This window comes from Crotalus tigris, unplaced genomic scaffold (assembly GCF_016545835.1).
Source record: "Crotalus tigris isolate CLP2741 ecotype Arizona unplaced genomic scaffold, ASM1654583v1 scf7180000024302.2721777, whole genome shotgun sequence".
NCBI classification, from domain to species: domain Eukaryota; kingdom Metazoa; phylum Chordata; class Lepidosauria; order Squamata; family Viperidae; genus Crotalus; species Crotalus tigris.
The window spans coordinates 975311-991624 of NW_024100474.1; the positions used below are offsets into that span (position 1 = coordinate 975311).

At 36.8% G+C, this 16314-nt stretch overlaps 1 protein-coding gene across 1 annotated transcript in view; it reads left to right on the forward strand.

Annotated features, from left to right (window-relative positions):
• Nucleotides 1-16314, forward strand: part of LOC120299590 (tetratricopeptide repeat protein 7A-like) — a gene marked incomplete at its 5' end in the record, with an annotated part of 113592 nt that overhangs the window by 67478 nt on the left and 29800 nt on the right. The window contains one exon of the mRNA XM_039324543.1: nucleotides 11717-11919. Within this exon, the coding sequence (XP_039180477.1) occupies nucleotides 11717-11919 (203 nt within the window). The remainder of the gene's footprint in view (nucleotides 1-11716; nucleotides 11920-16314) is intronic.

The following is a 16314-nucleotide window of genomic DNA, read 5'->3' on the forward strand; positions in this document are numbered from 1 at the left end:
AGATTTCAGTGAAAGAGAATGTATCTCTTTGTGAGGTAACCTATTCCACTAGTAAACTTTTCTTGCCGTCTGAAATTCCTCCAAATATCTAACTTCCGTGCAGTTTCGATCCAGTGCTTCTATGTCTGCCCTCCAGGGCAACAACGAATAAGTCCACTCCTCCTTCCTTTTGCTTTCTAAGAACAACTATCACATATCCCCGTGATCTTCTCTTCCACAAGCTAAGCATATCAATTCCTCTAACCATTCCTCATAAGATTTGATTTCCAGTTCTCTCTGAACTTGTTCCAGTTTCTTATTGTTCTTTTTAGGTGGCAGGTAAATCCTATCCTGAATTGCAACTTCTTGGTTTGGGATTTTGTACAGGTAGTCCTCGACTTATAACAGTTCATTTAGCAACCTTTCAAAGTTACAATGGCACTGAAAAAAGTGACTTACAACCTTTTCAGCTTCCCTATTATCATGTGTTCAAAATTCAGATGCTTGGCAGCTGGTTCATATTTATAACTGTTGCAGGGTCCCGGGGTCATGTAGTCACCTTCTGTGACCTTCTGACAAACAAAGTCAATGGGGAAGCCAGATTTACTTAACAACCAGGTTATTAACTTATCAATTGCAGTGATTCACTTAATAACTGAGGCAAAAAGGTTGTAAAATGGGACAAAATTCACTTAATAAATGTATCACTTAACAACAAAAATTTTGCACTCAATTGTGGTCGTAAGTTGAGGACTACCTAAATCTATTCTGTTCCGTGTTGAGATTTTCATTAAGGCAGGGACTGGTTACATGGCGAGAGTTTTTTCTATGGACCGGAGAGGGTGTGATTATGTGTGCTGCCTGCATCCCGTGGATGGGGCTTTGTTTGTCTGTTTGTTTGTGCGGCCTGGTTGCTGGCATGCTGAGGCCCAGTACCGGTCCACTGATAAGGGGTTGGGGATCCCTGCCTTAAGGCATGAAAAACCTATAACCCTTCAAAAGCTGATTGACTATAATTTTCATCAACCGTACCACCATAGTTGATAGTGAAGCATAAGGGAAGTTACTCAATCTTAGGAACTTATCAAGATGTGGGGACCTCAACTCCCAGAATTCACCAGCCAGCATGCTTAAAGTTGTTGAGGTTGAGAACTGCTGGTCTAATCTACCAGCATTTCCTTCTCAGGCTGTAGTATTGTAAGAATTCTGGGGATCACAACCCTTCATAGGCAGATACTTCTAGTTTGAGATCATTATATGAGGAATTGTAAATATGAGCACAAAAAGTTTATGTTCAAAATTGTTTTACTCCTACTCCTACTCCTTCCCACCCTCTTTTATAGGTCTATTTACAAAGCTGTTATATGAGTAGCCTGGCTTCCCACTCATTTCCTGTCTAAAGTAAGATTTGGCATATGAATACCTAAAAAAGGAAAAAATCAAGTTTTTTTCAGATATTTCTTTACAAAGTAAAGATTTACAGCCTATTTCAAACAGTCCTTCATTCTCCCAGTCTGATTTCTATAACCCTCTGTAAATTAGTTCGATAGATTAATTGTATTTCTGGTTCACCAGTAAGCAAAATAAATGACTAACAGAAGCATAAAATTTAATTTCTTGGAAGCACATGTTTATTGTCAATTTAATCTGCTTTCCAAGCTCATTTTTTTTCTTTGTTGGCTAATGTCAACAAAGTTTCTTCTCACCAATCAACCACCATTTTTTTTGTGCTGCTAGAAAAATGCTGCCTGTATCAAGTTGTTTTATTTATTTTCTATAGAATAAGCAATAGGATGGAAATTGACTTTTTAACTTTTTAAAAAAACTGAACCTAAATTAAACCACCCACATACATCATCCTCTACTGATTTTCAGTCCACCCTTTGAATAAATAATCCTCACTGTTAAAACCATACTCACTGCCATGAATACATTTTATTGTTCTCATTTACATACATTTCATCTTGTTACATTTGTGGTTTGATTTGGTTTTTTGTTTTTTTAATTGTGACAATGCAAATACATTTATGAGCCCACACAGATTCAGAAAAGCTGACAAAATCCAGAGAAGTGCTATTCAGTGCTCACATTTTCAAACTGCTTATGTCTCCAAACTCATTTCTCCTCCCCCTCCCCCTCCCTTTGGTAGATAAAATTATATTGTTGGTTGCTAACAGATAGTTGAATATGATAAAGTCCTTATGCAATATTCCTCCTGTTATCCTCATTTAGTTCCCAATTCAGCAGGTTATTTTAATACATCTAACTAATTTTTATGCCTATGAATTAAGTCCACTGATCATGTGTTCAGCACTTCACCAGATATTTCAATACCTCTCTAAAAAAGGCTGCCCCTCCCCCCCCCAATTTTACCTAGGCTTTTAAAAGATGGAACTTTCAGATAAAGCCTTCAGCATTAAGCAACTTTGTTTATAGCCCATGGCATTCTCCCCCACAAGTCTGTTCTGCCTCATTTCCATATAAAAGAAATTTTATTTTTAAAATTCAATTTGGTATCTAAATATGTTTCTTAATTTTTTAAATAATATAAAAAAGAGGCCTCCAGTAAGCTGTTTTCTCTAGATATGTACAGTATTTTGGCCAAGGGACACTTTTGGAAAGTAGAAAACATGGCTTTGTCACAAAATGGCTGACATAAAGGATCTCACTATTCACGAAATATCTGTTTACCAAAGGAATCAATTAGAACGTTTGCTCTTTGCTATTTCTTCTACCTCCCAAAGATCTTATTGATACCCCAGGGGTTTTTTTTTCTTCCAAAGCAGGTGGGCTTCCTTTCAAACGTAACATTGATTTTTGTTTTCTAAATATACATTTGAGGTTTATGAAGTGTTCACCATTGTGATATTTAAAGCTAGCACAGTAAATAAAATCAAGCCAGACATAAAATCCAAAGATGCCAAAATAAATGGTGCCTGATATGCATGGTCATTGCAGCCAAGGCAAATTCTCAACCACAAGGAACTGCAAATAAAACCCTTCTATGAAGTGAGCTCAAATCCTTTAATTTAATAAACACCTATTGAAATAATCTGTGATAAAAAAGAAGGAGGAGGAGGAGGAGGAGGAGGAGGCAACTAAGTAAAGGTCAGACAAGAGAGGGAGGGGCATGGCAAACATCTCGGTCTCAGAAAAACACCTTCCTAGTTTCTTGGGCTATAAAGGCAAAGGGGAAGATATCTATTTTAAGACTTGCAAGACTGATGCCAGCCTTCAAGGTAGTTTAGACAAGAAGCAGCAACCATGAGTACTAACACTACCTTTATTGTTAGATTATAGTAACAGTAACCATACCTTTACATTCATGAACTGTTCTCAGCAAGAATACTGAATTAGTTTGCTGTTATCTTCTGGAATTTTTCAAAATTTCTCAGTCTCCTAACCAAGTAATAACCAAGTTTGACCTGTTTAGCTTTTCAGTTCATCATTGTTGGCTGTTGTTGTTAATTGCGAAGTCGTGTCCGACCCATCGCGACCCCATGGACAATGTTCCTCCAGGTCTTCCTGTCCTCTACCATCTTCTGGAGTCCATTTAAGTTCACACCTACTGCTTCAGTAACTCCATCCAGCCATCTCATTCTCTGTCGTCCCCTTCTTCTATTGCCCTCAATCTTTCCCAGCATTAGGCCCTTCTCCAGTGAGTCCTTCCTTCTCATTAGGTGGCCAAAGTATTTGAGTTTCAACTTCAGGATCTGGCCTTCTAAAGAGCAGTCGGGGTTGATCTCTTCTAGGACTGACCGGTTTGAACGCCTTGCAGTCCAAGGGACTCGCAGGAGTCTTCTCCAGCACCATAGTTCAAAGGCCTCAATTCTTTGGCGCTCAGCCTTTCTTATGGTCCAACTTTCACAGCCATACATTGCAACTGGGAAAGCCATGGCCTGGACTATACGCACTTTTGTTGGCAGGGTGATGTCTCTGCTTTTTAGTATGCTGTCTAGATTTGCCATAGCTTTCCTCCCCAGGAGCAAACGTCTTTTAATTTCTTGGCTGCTAATTTCTTAATTTAATTTAATTTCTTGTTGGCTAAGCACTGTTAAAAGATAGTGGGTTAAAAAATATTTCTGTACATTAATCTGGGAGATATCTGTTAACTTGGATAAACAAAATTTGCAGTGCCCCTGCTTAGCATTGACTAAGATGGTGCCTGTCATTACTCTCAGAGTACAGGTGAACCTTTTGATGTTATTCTCTAGAACGGGAAGTTTAGAAAATCTTCCCATATAGTGTTTCATTCTTTTTAGGGGCATTTACAGAATAAGGGTAGGAAGGGAGGCAAGTGTTGAAAATAGTATCACATTAAAGCAATACAAACACCACCCCTTTTGTATAAGTGTTTTATTTATTATTACATTTTTATTTATTAAATGTACTTTGGCCAAGGGGCACATTTTGATGAAAGCCCAGATCCTGCAGATGCCTCTATCTTTTCATATACTTAAAAATAGCTGTATGTCTTCTGATTGTGCTGAAAAAAAAAGAAAGGATGGAAATTCTTAGGGTTTTAATAATTCCTTCCACTAGCGATATTTATAATATGCCTTCCTTGTAAATATTGCTGATGTTTTTGACAGAATTTAATAATACTCAAGAGGCTGGTTTGCATAGACATCGCACTGCTGAAAAAAGGTCAAGGAATTAAAACTGAAAATGAGGTCATGCTGGCATTATTTGTAAATATAGTACATTTTTTTAAGAAGACAGAGGGTTTTTAAGACTAACAGGTCTCTGTAAAGGCAGTCAGAGTTTGAGGATTATTTCATAATGTTCTTTTTACCCACTTGGCAGCAAAGATCCTTCCCCATTAGCCACAAACACCCTGCATGTTAAAGGAACATGTTGCTATGTATAATTGCAGCACAGAGCCAACTGCTTTACAGTAGGTTAGATTGTTCATCTAGTTCTAGTTCTGTCCAAGCTGACCAAGGAAGGCTGTCCTGGAAGAAAAGATACCCTGTATTACCTGATCCTTTTATATGGGGGTTTGAACTAGAAGCTTTCTCTGGGCAAAGCATGTCCTCTCCCATTATCTTTTTCCTCTGAGGAATGAGAACTCAACCACATTTAGTTCTTCTTCAATTTTTCCCCACCTCTCATGAGTGTGAGAAACAGGATCCTCAGACTATTTTCCTGATGCCACCTGGGAAGGCATCAAAAAAGGTCTTCATTAGCAGGAAAAAATCCTGTTCACCCACAGATACTGTTTTCTTAAATATTGTTCATCGGAGGTCAAATAATATAAAAATAGGGAAAATGATTTAGCTTTGGGGATAGTCAATAACCTAATGAATACTGAATTGAGATGTTATTTGTCTTTATCAGATCCATTGATTAAATTGAAATACATATGCTCATGCAAAAGCTCAGGATCTTTACTTTTGAAGATCTTTGAGATTAAATTGAATTGCCTTGCACTTTAATGACAAAAAAGTTATTATGAATTTTGTCAGAAGGTAATGTAACTACATTCCAGAACCCATGTATTTAGAAATATGTCTTCTGGCCTTGACCCCTGATGCTTGATGTATGGTCTCCATTAGCTGTACACTGCTCAGCTTTGACATATTTTTAAAATGCATGGACATCCTTGTACTACTTTTGAAGTTATATTTTTCAATCTCTAATACTGAAAATATAAAGTACTTCCCAAAATTAGGCAGTTTTTGGAAGAAATGATATACAAAAATGTACCTTTCTCAGAGTGTTATCTAAATTACTTGATTGCTGGTTCCTGAGAGGATTGAGAAAGGGGCTGGAGGGAAGCTAAATGGTGGGAGGTGTGGCTGGTGGGACTGCCACACTCAGGTCAACCCTCCTGCCACTCATCTTTCTAAGGGAAAGGGTGTATTGCCCACCTTGTTCTCTTAGTCACTGGCATGTCTAGGCTAGTATTGCCAGAATCTTCAGTTCAGCTACTCTCAGTTACTATCCCTTTGACCATCTAAGCATGTTTCCTGCCAAAGGCTGACGAGAGGAACCCTTGCCTAGAAAAAGACTTAACAACCTTGAGTCAGACTGAAATAACTAAATAACACACCTGACTCTTTTTACAAATGAAGGTGTTACTAGTTTACAGCAACCTTTTACAACTAGATTTTGTCAAGAAACTAAGGATTCCATGCAAGATTATGACTGACATTTTTTTTGAACTATGCATGCTACATAATTCTAGCATTCACAGTAGTGATCATTATTGCATGCTGTGACTCAGCTGCAGCCTGCTGCTCCTTTATTATTGTAAGCATTGTAAAACATGGGTTGTGAGTAGGTTAGATGTGAATTGTATTGGGAAGTTTTTGTATTTTTTGCAATTTTTAATACAAGTATTCCCTGAGACCTGAAAATTACTTCAAGGATTTCTCCAGGGGGGAAAAGTTTGAGAAACTCTGCTTTTAAAGATTGAAAATAATTGTTTTCTGTTCTTTCTTTTGTTATTGTGCCAATATTAATGTTGTCAGCTCTTACCTTGGTAGTCTAATGATGTCTGATACCAGAAAACTGAATAATCGTAATTATTTATTTAAAAAATATTTTTCTCCGGTAGCATTAGGAAGAATTACTAATTTTCTGTTGAAATATTTTAGCTTTAATAAACCAGTTCAGTAAAAACAAAATAGTCATCTGAAGATTTTATGAGGGCTTAATAACTGTTGTACATAGATCATAACAATGTTTACAGTAACAAAACTTGATCCATGTCAGCAGATTGCATTAGTATTCTTGCCCAGTATTTCTAGTATATATACATACATACATACATATATACATACATACACAATGATAGAAAATCCTCAAACTCTGGGAAGGATATAAACCAGCTGTATATTGTTAAAAAAACTAAAACAATAAAAAAACTAAAACAATAAAAATAACTATTTACAATATTAAAAACAACCTACTATATATATATAGTAAATACATCTGGGGGGTGGGGGGTTGCTAATAGTTTTAAAATAAAATGACCTGTTTTTTTCTAATGTTCCTTTATGAAACATTCAGTTATGCAAAACATTTTTAAACTTAAGCTAAACAAGATTGTTTTAAAGAATTTCTATCTTATTATTCTGGAAAGGTTCCCAGAATGGTTTCCATCAGAACAATAGTTTCCAGAGAGGTATTTATGTTGTTATTATTATTTTTTGCAGCAAAACAATAGAGGCAATTTAAAAACTGATAAATTGTACAATTTAAAAGAAAAGAAAAAGAACATAAAAGAAAGAAGAATTTTTCATCAATATATAAAATACTTATAATGGGGCCAAAGGAAGCTGGTCTCAAAATAGAGCTAAATGGTGCAGTCCTACATAATTTCTCTCTATTCAGGCAGTTGGATTGACTGCAAACAGATGATAGAAGGAGTCAAATAGGACAGTTTTCAGCCATTCCATTTATTCTCATCAAATAAGATGGAATGGCTCTGATTCTCTGAAATTGTTAGCATCAAACATGAAGGAATTGAGATTCCAAGGTTGTGTATTGATCTCCACTATAATGAGCTATTTAAATCTTAGAAGCAAAGAATGATACTTCTGATGTTGCCAAAATTCATTATGATGACTACCTCTGTCTAGGGATATGCATATCAGTGTCAATTAGATCCACCCAACAATACAAAATGGGAATTTAGAGCTGAGATTTTGCAACAGTTTAAAAAAGAAATATAAAACAAGAGGACTCAGAACTGCAAGTGACCATCAGTTTTGTGGTCCCCAAAGTAGGTGGAGCCAAAATTCTTTGAATTGAGAGGAGTTTGAGATTGGTGTTGTGGGTCAAACTGGATACTTTAAGTCTGACAGATGGTTAGGATACTCATTTCTGCTTTAAAGCCCCTGAAATCCCCCCCCCTTCCCTGATTCCTGAAGTGAAGATTTTAAGCCTTTGAGTTCACTTCTGATGTAAAGAATTATCTAATGGTCTAGAGCAGACATGTCAAACACATGCCCGGGGGCCGAATGCGGCCTGCGAAGTGGTTTCATGTGGCCTGCGAAGCCATCCTGGAAACAGTAAGGGAATGGTCCCCGCTGCCTTGGCCCTGGCCCAGGCCGGCCGGGAGCCAATGTACAATTTTGTGGTGGCCATCTATGCTGAAACACATTCAGTCTTAGCTCCACAAGACTGTCTGGAAACAGCGAGGAACCAGCCTCTGCTGCGTCGGCCATGCCCCCTGAGTGCATGCTGGGGAGATGTCACCCTTTGTGAGGAATGAAGAAATGCACCATGCCTTGGCGCTTGCCTCGGTCCCACCCCCTTCTGCCAGAGACCCTCAGATCTGTCCCACTCCTGCCCAGACCCCCACAGGCACCCTTGATGTGAACAATGTAGAGTTGGCCATGCCCACCCAGTAGGCCACACCCATTCCACCCACACCCACCCAGTAGGCTGCACCTACCCTGGCCACACCCATCCGGTCCCCCAAGGGCAACCGCAATGCTGATGCGGCCCTCAATGAAATTGAGTTTGACATCCCTGGTCTAGAGATTGTCTATATTTTTATAGTATATCTATAAATCTATAAGATATACTTTATCTACTTAATAAATATCCTATTTTTTGCTCAGATGAGAACTCATGGCGACTAACTTAACACAAATTCAGTATTGAAATACAAAAGGAATGCTAACATAATTTAACAATTGCCATCCTAGTGAAAGAACTCTGACTTCATAGATTTTCTAAATGCTGAGAGAGAGTAGGGGCCAAAGTACAATATATTCCATAGCCTGGGAACAATATGAAAAAAAAAATCTATGTAATTGGGAAATCTTCATAAGGATGCAGATGTTAATAACCACATAGTTCTTAACAGGACAAAATCGTAACAGATAAGCCTATAGCCATTTGGAGTTTTAAATGCCAATACAACGTATGCTGTTTCAGTGCAGGCATCATGTAGTTTCTGCACTTCGCATTGCTTAACATTTGCCTAATTGTCAAATATGTTGTGTGCAATCTTCAAGTAGTTTTCAAAGATAGCCACATAGAATATAATGCAATAGTCAAGATGAGATGTAATTATATTTAGGCATAGATCATTGCAACCAAAACTGACCAGCTGGCTCACTAGCCTTAATTGTATGAAAGTACTTCTTGCCATTATCTCTAAAAGCAGTGGCAGTTAAGGAACAAGGAGCACTTTGGGACTGCAGACCTGATAGGTCAGGGACAATGCAACTTCTTTCAAAACAAGTTGAACTTTGATTCCCAATTCCCATTTCTTATCTACACATTTCTGCCAGGTTTTGATTTAATTGCAGCTTTTTCATTTTACTCTCCCCTTGTTAACTTAAGCAATATTCAAGGATACCAATTGTTTCCTAGCAGTTGCATAGTAAAAAAAATAATAGAGGTGATAGAGTATCAGTTACAATAGTGACATACCATTTCAAAGTTTTATGTAAATGTTAAACAGCATGACAATAAGATAAATCCTATGAAGCACCATAAATAATGTCAAATAGAAATTTCCCAAGCAGGTTTCTAAACATTGCCTACAGTACATGAAGGAAACCATTGCATAACAATTTCCCATTTGCCAGAAAATGCAGGAACACTCAACTAGACCACCATGTTCTTCTTCACCTTTCCCAGAAACAAAATATTTGAATTCCACAGATTTCCTAAGTAATTTCCTTTGAGCTGAGGTCAGGAAAAAGCAACGTTAGGAAACCTTAGAGACACACAAATAAACTTCCCTCTTGCTGTCTGCTTGCTAGTGGTTCATAAATACAAAAGGCTCCTGAAGTATCGCAGAGATAAAATCAAAAGAGTTAGGAACACTGAGTTGCCCATGGAGAGTCCAGGCTTCATTAATATCCATCAAGTTCATGTTTGGAGCCCTAGATTTGATTTGTTTTTCTTGGGATATTGTCATATTTATTTAATATATTATCTAATATGAGTCCTTCTTTCTTTAAGGCATTTTTTAGCTATCTCTGGTTTTGGTGTTGCAGGTTATTGTGAATTTGTCCTTCTATGGAGAAAAGATTTAGAGAATCTACATAATTTAATATTTGAAATGTTGCATTTAGGATCAAAGAGAGAACCAGAATCAAGGTTAGCCTCAGTTGTTGAAAGTTGCTGATGACTTTATGTTAAACACTCTTTCTCAGCCTACCTCACAAGATTGTTTTAGAGTTAATATGAAGAAGATCCCTACAGTTGTTATAGGGTTCATTCATAACCATAGTGACACTAAAATCATGAAATGTGCATTGTGATATTTAAACACAAACTGTGCCTTTCCACATTTGTGTCATGACATCACATACAATTATGTAAGGGACAGTGTTTGCATCACAATATTGTACTATATCACTCACTTTTCCTCTCCTCCCCTCCCCTTCCCAATCTATGTAAAGTACCCTAGGTTCAGCTAAAAAGGATATAAATATAAAAAAATAAATTCACTGATTCTCTCTTATCAGCAATGGCCAGCTTTATTTGTATGCAAATACTGCTATCGTTTCTCTAATAACAAAGGAAGATTTCAAAAATAATTGCCAGGAGAACACAGGTATTTTTGGATCTGGCGAGTGTAGCAGTTCTTTGGATGGGCCACATATATCCTGTAAGAGGCCTGGATCTTGTATATTTTCTCTTTCATTAGAAATATTGATAGGGTGAGGTGCTTTTTGTTAAACTGATAAAAAAAACACCTCCCCCCATTAGAAACCTAGTTTCAGAGCAGGCAATGTTCCTGGTATTAAATAGCTTCATATGTTCACCAAAAGAATTACAGTCTTCTTCTCCACAGAGTGATAACAAAGGAGAAAGCTCTAAATGAATCCACATATTTGTTGTAAGGGCAGAGAAAAACCAAAGAAAGGACTGTATTCTACCAAATAGTGAGAAATGAGAAAGATTTTTTAAAAGCTACTTTTCTTTAAAATCCAGCTGTCATCTATCTTTTTGTTGATTCAAGTCAGGCGGGCACAAATAGAGGGGAACAGGTCATATTAATATCTTAAAAATAATTGTGAGCCACAAAGCTGGTATGACCCAACTGTTTAGTGGCTGGGGGTGCAGCAGCAATGATGTCAGTGAGCCCTGGAAGTGCTTGAGAGCATGTATTTGGAGAGAGTTGGCTGTGGAAAACTAGGCTGAGACTGTGGATCTTCCTGGCAGTATCAACATTTGGCAGCAGCAAATTCAATGAGTTTTCAAAAAGTGACTAAGCCAGACAAATCTGGTGGCAGGCTACATGTTCTGCAGGCCTGATTTAAGTAGACCAAATGAAAAATTCATTTTATGGTCAGAAAAAACAATCATCATCATCATCATCCTATCTTTGGGAAACTCCCTTGAGAAATATTCAGTAAGTGGACAAAAATGTCAAATCCATTCTTTAACATCTGGCTACTGTGCAACCAATAATTCAATCTAGAAATAAAGGGAAAAAATTCTGACAGTGAGAACAATCAATTGAATAACTTGCCTTCTGGAGTAGTGGGTACTCTGTCACTGGAGATTTTAAAAAATAGACTGGACAACCATTTGACCAAGATGGTATAAGGTCTCCGGACTTGGGCCTGGACTATAAGATCTCCAAGGTCCCTTGGATTCTCTGTTCCATACATATCTAGCACTTTTGGAAATCCATGTGTCGTAAGCAAATTATTTTTCCTGTGGCGATTATTTTTAAGTTATTAATATATTGAATATTTTATGGTCTCCAGAATAAAGCTGAGAATATATCCATGCTTTGTTTTGGGTTCTGTAGCTGAAGTCTTCATGGAACAACAGCATCTCAAAGAAGCAAGCTTTTGTATCCAGGAGGCAGCCAGTCTCTTTCCCACATCTCATGCTGTGCTGTACATGCGGGGGAGGCTCGCAGAGATGAACAGCAGCTTGGAAGAGGCTAAGCAGTTGTATGATGAAGCATTAACTGTGAATCCAAATGGTGTGGAAATCATGAACTGTTTGGTAAGTGTGTACACGGGAACCAATCTACGTTTATGTCCTTGCTATGGCACTCGGAATCCCAAGCATTACGTTAGAATTCAGGTCAGCCATATGATTGGAAATATTTCTAGAAAGCTTTACTTGTACTTCAATGGAACTGCCATGTCTCTTAATGCTTTCAATGTTGCAATTCTAGTGAGCTCCTTACAATAGCAGGGATCCCTAATTTTGGGGGACTGGTGTTCACATTTGGGATGTTAAGAACATGTTGTGGGCATTCTTGCAATTTAGGTATTGTAGCAAATAAACAGAACAAATTCGCCATAGAAATAAGAACTTAATTATTCTTTGGCATGAAGTGATGGGTCCATCTAACCCAGTATTATTTTCACTGATTTAATAGCTGCTTTCCTGAGATTCAGATAGGACTTTTTCAATCTTTCTTTGAAGGTGAATGAATTAAGTGTGGGACTTCCTGTCTGTACCTCAGCTGCTCTGCTGCTGATCTCATCTGCGACTCTTCTCTGCTAATCTTCAAAATCTAAATTATTTAGCTATTACCACTTCCTGTGGAAGCAAATGCTCTGTGATATATGATGACAATTTTTGCTTAACAAATAAATATGCATTTCATATATGTTGCCTTGAGCCTTCTGTTCCAAAATTAGCCAAAAGAATTATTTCAGCTCCGTTTGTTCTGCACTAAGGGTTATTTTATTGTTTTTTTATGTTTGTTGTTTCCACTCAAGTTTTTTCTTACTAAATGAATTGTCTTCCCCACATTTCTTTGTTACTTAGCAGCAGTCTTTTGTTTGCGTATTGTGTCTCTGTATGTATGATTTTGTTTCTATTATTGAAAGGCAGAAATAGTAACAATTATTTTTGTATGGCCACTGTATCTTTTCTGTTAGATTTGAATTGCTTGGTGTCACTTAAACAGTCCAGTCTACTCCCAAGCCAAATTCCTCTTGTAAGCAGGACTTTTTGTCCTTGGTATGTCAGCATTAATTAATGCAGAATTCCTCCATTTCCCCTTAGGCTGTTAGAAAATATGATTCCAAAACACCAGGGCTGATTTTAAGCAAAGGGCATAAATCCAATGGGTAGCAGAGCAGTCAATACATTGACATTGCAAGCAAAAATAAAGTTATAAGCATACTTGGAATTTTCTCCAAAGATATTTATAACTTTGCTTCAAGGGATGGGTGTTCAAAGATGATAATTATTAAATTATTAAAATCTAATGCTATTCCATATTGATAGCCAAATATTGGAGCATTATTTCCTAAAATGTAATTCTCTCTATTGTTTGGCATCTGCATTTTCACCTGCTAAAAGTACTGTGTTTGCAGCTGTAGGACTTGAATATTCCGTTGTATAATAGCAAATTAACCATAACCACGTTATATATTTGATAACTTTTATCTAGATTTGGAGTGAAAGAACTGGTAGAAAAAATACAATATGCAACAGGAGGAGGAACCAGAATTTCTAAAATATTTTAGATAAAACCACCTCATCAGTACTACCACTCAGAACTCAATCTATAACTTAGATTTGCCATGTGGGCTAATAAAGAGCTTATGTAACTATATTATATCAATACATATTTTAGAAATTACTTTTCACTGTATGTAGCAAACATGCTAAACTATGAGAAGTCTTCAAAGTTGCTGAGATTTCTTAATAATACTGCATCAAGCTGTATGAAACACTAGTAAGTGTTCCCTATGTGTCCATTACTCAGGCTGTTATTTTTCCAAATATAAGTTCACGTTGGCCCTGTTATACATTGATTTCAAAATCTGATGAAAACAAAATGCACAAAATTAATATTCAAATAATCTTGTGTATTTTTCCTAACATAAATGCCCATGCATACTTTTCTTAGTGCACATCTTTTTTCATCAGTTTTCTGCTGATGTAAAAGTGTGCTTTTTCTTATGATCTTGTGTGCAGTTTAAATTTTAAAATGCCATTAGCACTTATAAACCATCAGCATAGTTCTAGTTCCCTGCACTCTTTTAATGATTGCATTCCTATAGTAAACTAGCAAAGAAAAGTTGACTAGCTAATATAGACACATTTGGATTGCAATGTTTGAAGGAACAACTTTGTTGCAAAGCCTTGGTAAGTGTCAGGCACAACAAACCATGAATTGATCAAAGTTACTTCTTTATTGTTGCAATGCCTATTTACAAAAATCTTGCCAGAATAACTGCATTCTCTTGACAATGGTCAAATAGGGTCAGGGACTCTGGGGGAAGTAAGGCCTGTACTGCTTTCTGCTATGCAAGGACTCTAAGCTCAGCTCCCCCCTCTTCACATCTCATCCCTCTCATCACAGTAAATCTCTGTTTCCTAATTTTTGTGAAAACTTCATAATTTCTTTCCTTAATTTGTGATAAAATATAAAACATGTTCAATAGGCACAACTTTCCAATGTCAATGAAAAATACTGCTCATATCAAACGCTTATCAAGGGACTCTGCCAATTGTATGTTGCCTCAAATAGTGATAGGATCAGGAATATTTTACTGAAAATGTTATCCAATCTCTAAGCAATAGTAGAATGATTACAGTATTGTATTTGGGCCATAAAATTATTCACAAATTCAGCAATCAATAGCAACTTCACTACAATACTGGCACTTAATATGAACTGATCCATTTAAAGAGCACATAAGTAGGTATTAAAAAGAAATTTCCTGAGTTGTCTTCTTGCTTGGATATATGTATTCTAATAAAGTACTAGCACTTCAACTAATCAACAGACCTCTGCACACTTGGCAGCAATCAACAGAAAATTCCTGTTCAACCTATTTATGAGGCTTTAGGGTGAGAAAGAATAAATGCAGTAACTGTTTTTAATGCTTTTAGAGGCTGTGGTACCACCTGTGGTTTTGTTGATAAAATCAAGCTTTCATGTTGTAATATTTTCAAGCAATTAAATGAAAGCATTTTGGAAGCTTTTGCTGACTTTGAACTGGATGTAACACCATCAGATGCTTTCAACTACTGCATTAGAACATGCTTTTTAAGCTGCTTATGGCAGCTTTACAAAAACTAATGCTGGAGAAATCAGATGAGCTTCAATTGGAAGAGATGTCTCAGTTCATCCTGCTTTTTGAGTTCCCACTCTATGGATACATCACCAGTTTATGGGATGATAGCATAACTTCAGTATTAATACGAACCTTCTAAGTTGATTAGATTGTCACCAGTTTCATGGATCACACCTACCATATTATTCATATAAATCAGGGGTCTTCAAACTTGGCCCTTTATGACTTGTGGACTTCAATTCCCAGAATTCCTCAGCCAGCGGGCCTGGCTGAGGAATTCTGGGAATTGAAGTCCACAAGTCATAAAAGGGCCAAGTTTGAAGATCCCTGATATAAATAAACCAGATGGTCATCAACATTTTGGAACTGCCCTTGCCATGGGCCTTGCATAGCCATTTGAAAGTGAATGAGAATCAAATTCAGAACTGCAGGAATCAGATGTTGAGGGACATGCAGGTGCTGAGTGAACAGAACAAAAAATATCATCATGCCATGTGATACTTCTGTATGGATCTTTTAAATCAGAGGTCCCCAACCTTGGCCACTTTATGACTTGTGGCTGAGGAATTCTGGGAATTGAAGTCCACAAGTCATAAAGTAGCCAAGGGTGGGGACCCCTTTTTTAAATGGTCTGTGCTGTATTATACCAAGCCTATGAGCAACCTAACATGTGGATCATATTGCTAACATGTGTCTATTATTGCCTTTAGGAAGCAATATCTCGGAACAGAAGATTGCTCATAATGGTATCTATAGAGTAATAATTACTCAGATATGCATTGCGGAAAAAGAATAACTAATTTGTTAATAATACAAAATTAAAAACACATTGGACATAGATATGATGTCACTGGTTCCATACATCTTCCGACATTTTACAGTAGTATTAGTACTCATATAGACATATGGTTCTTGAGCTTTGCTCACTATTTATAATATAATATTAACACTTTTTCCCTTATTTCTGTATATCTATTTATCTTTTAAATATACATTTGTCTATAATCTATATTTTATTCTAACACTATACATTTGTCTTGGCTACCCTCTTATTGTCTATCCAATCATAAAATTGTTCCCAGATTTTGTGGTACTTAGTTTCACTTTTATCCTTGAGTTCCCATGTAAGTCTATGTAAATAAATTTATTAAAAAAAAAAAGAATAACTAATTTGGCTAAGCTTTTGGAACTAAAAGTGCCCAAAACTACACAGTTTTCCAAACTTTCCAACTTTAGAATGCTATGTTGGAGGGAGGGGAAAGTGTGATCATAAATATTGCAAATGGGTTAAAGTTATTGTTTTTATCTTGCTGCCCAAAAGTTCCAAGGGGCACTATGTGCACTTATTACA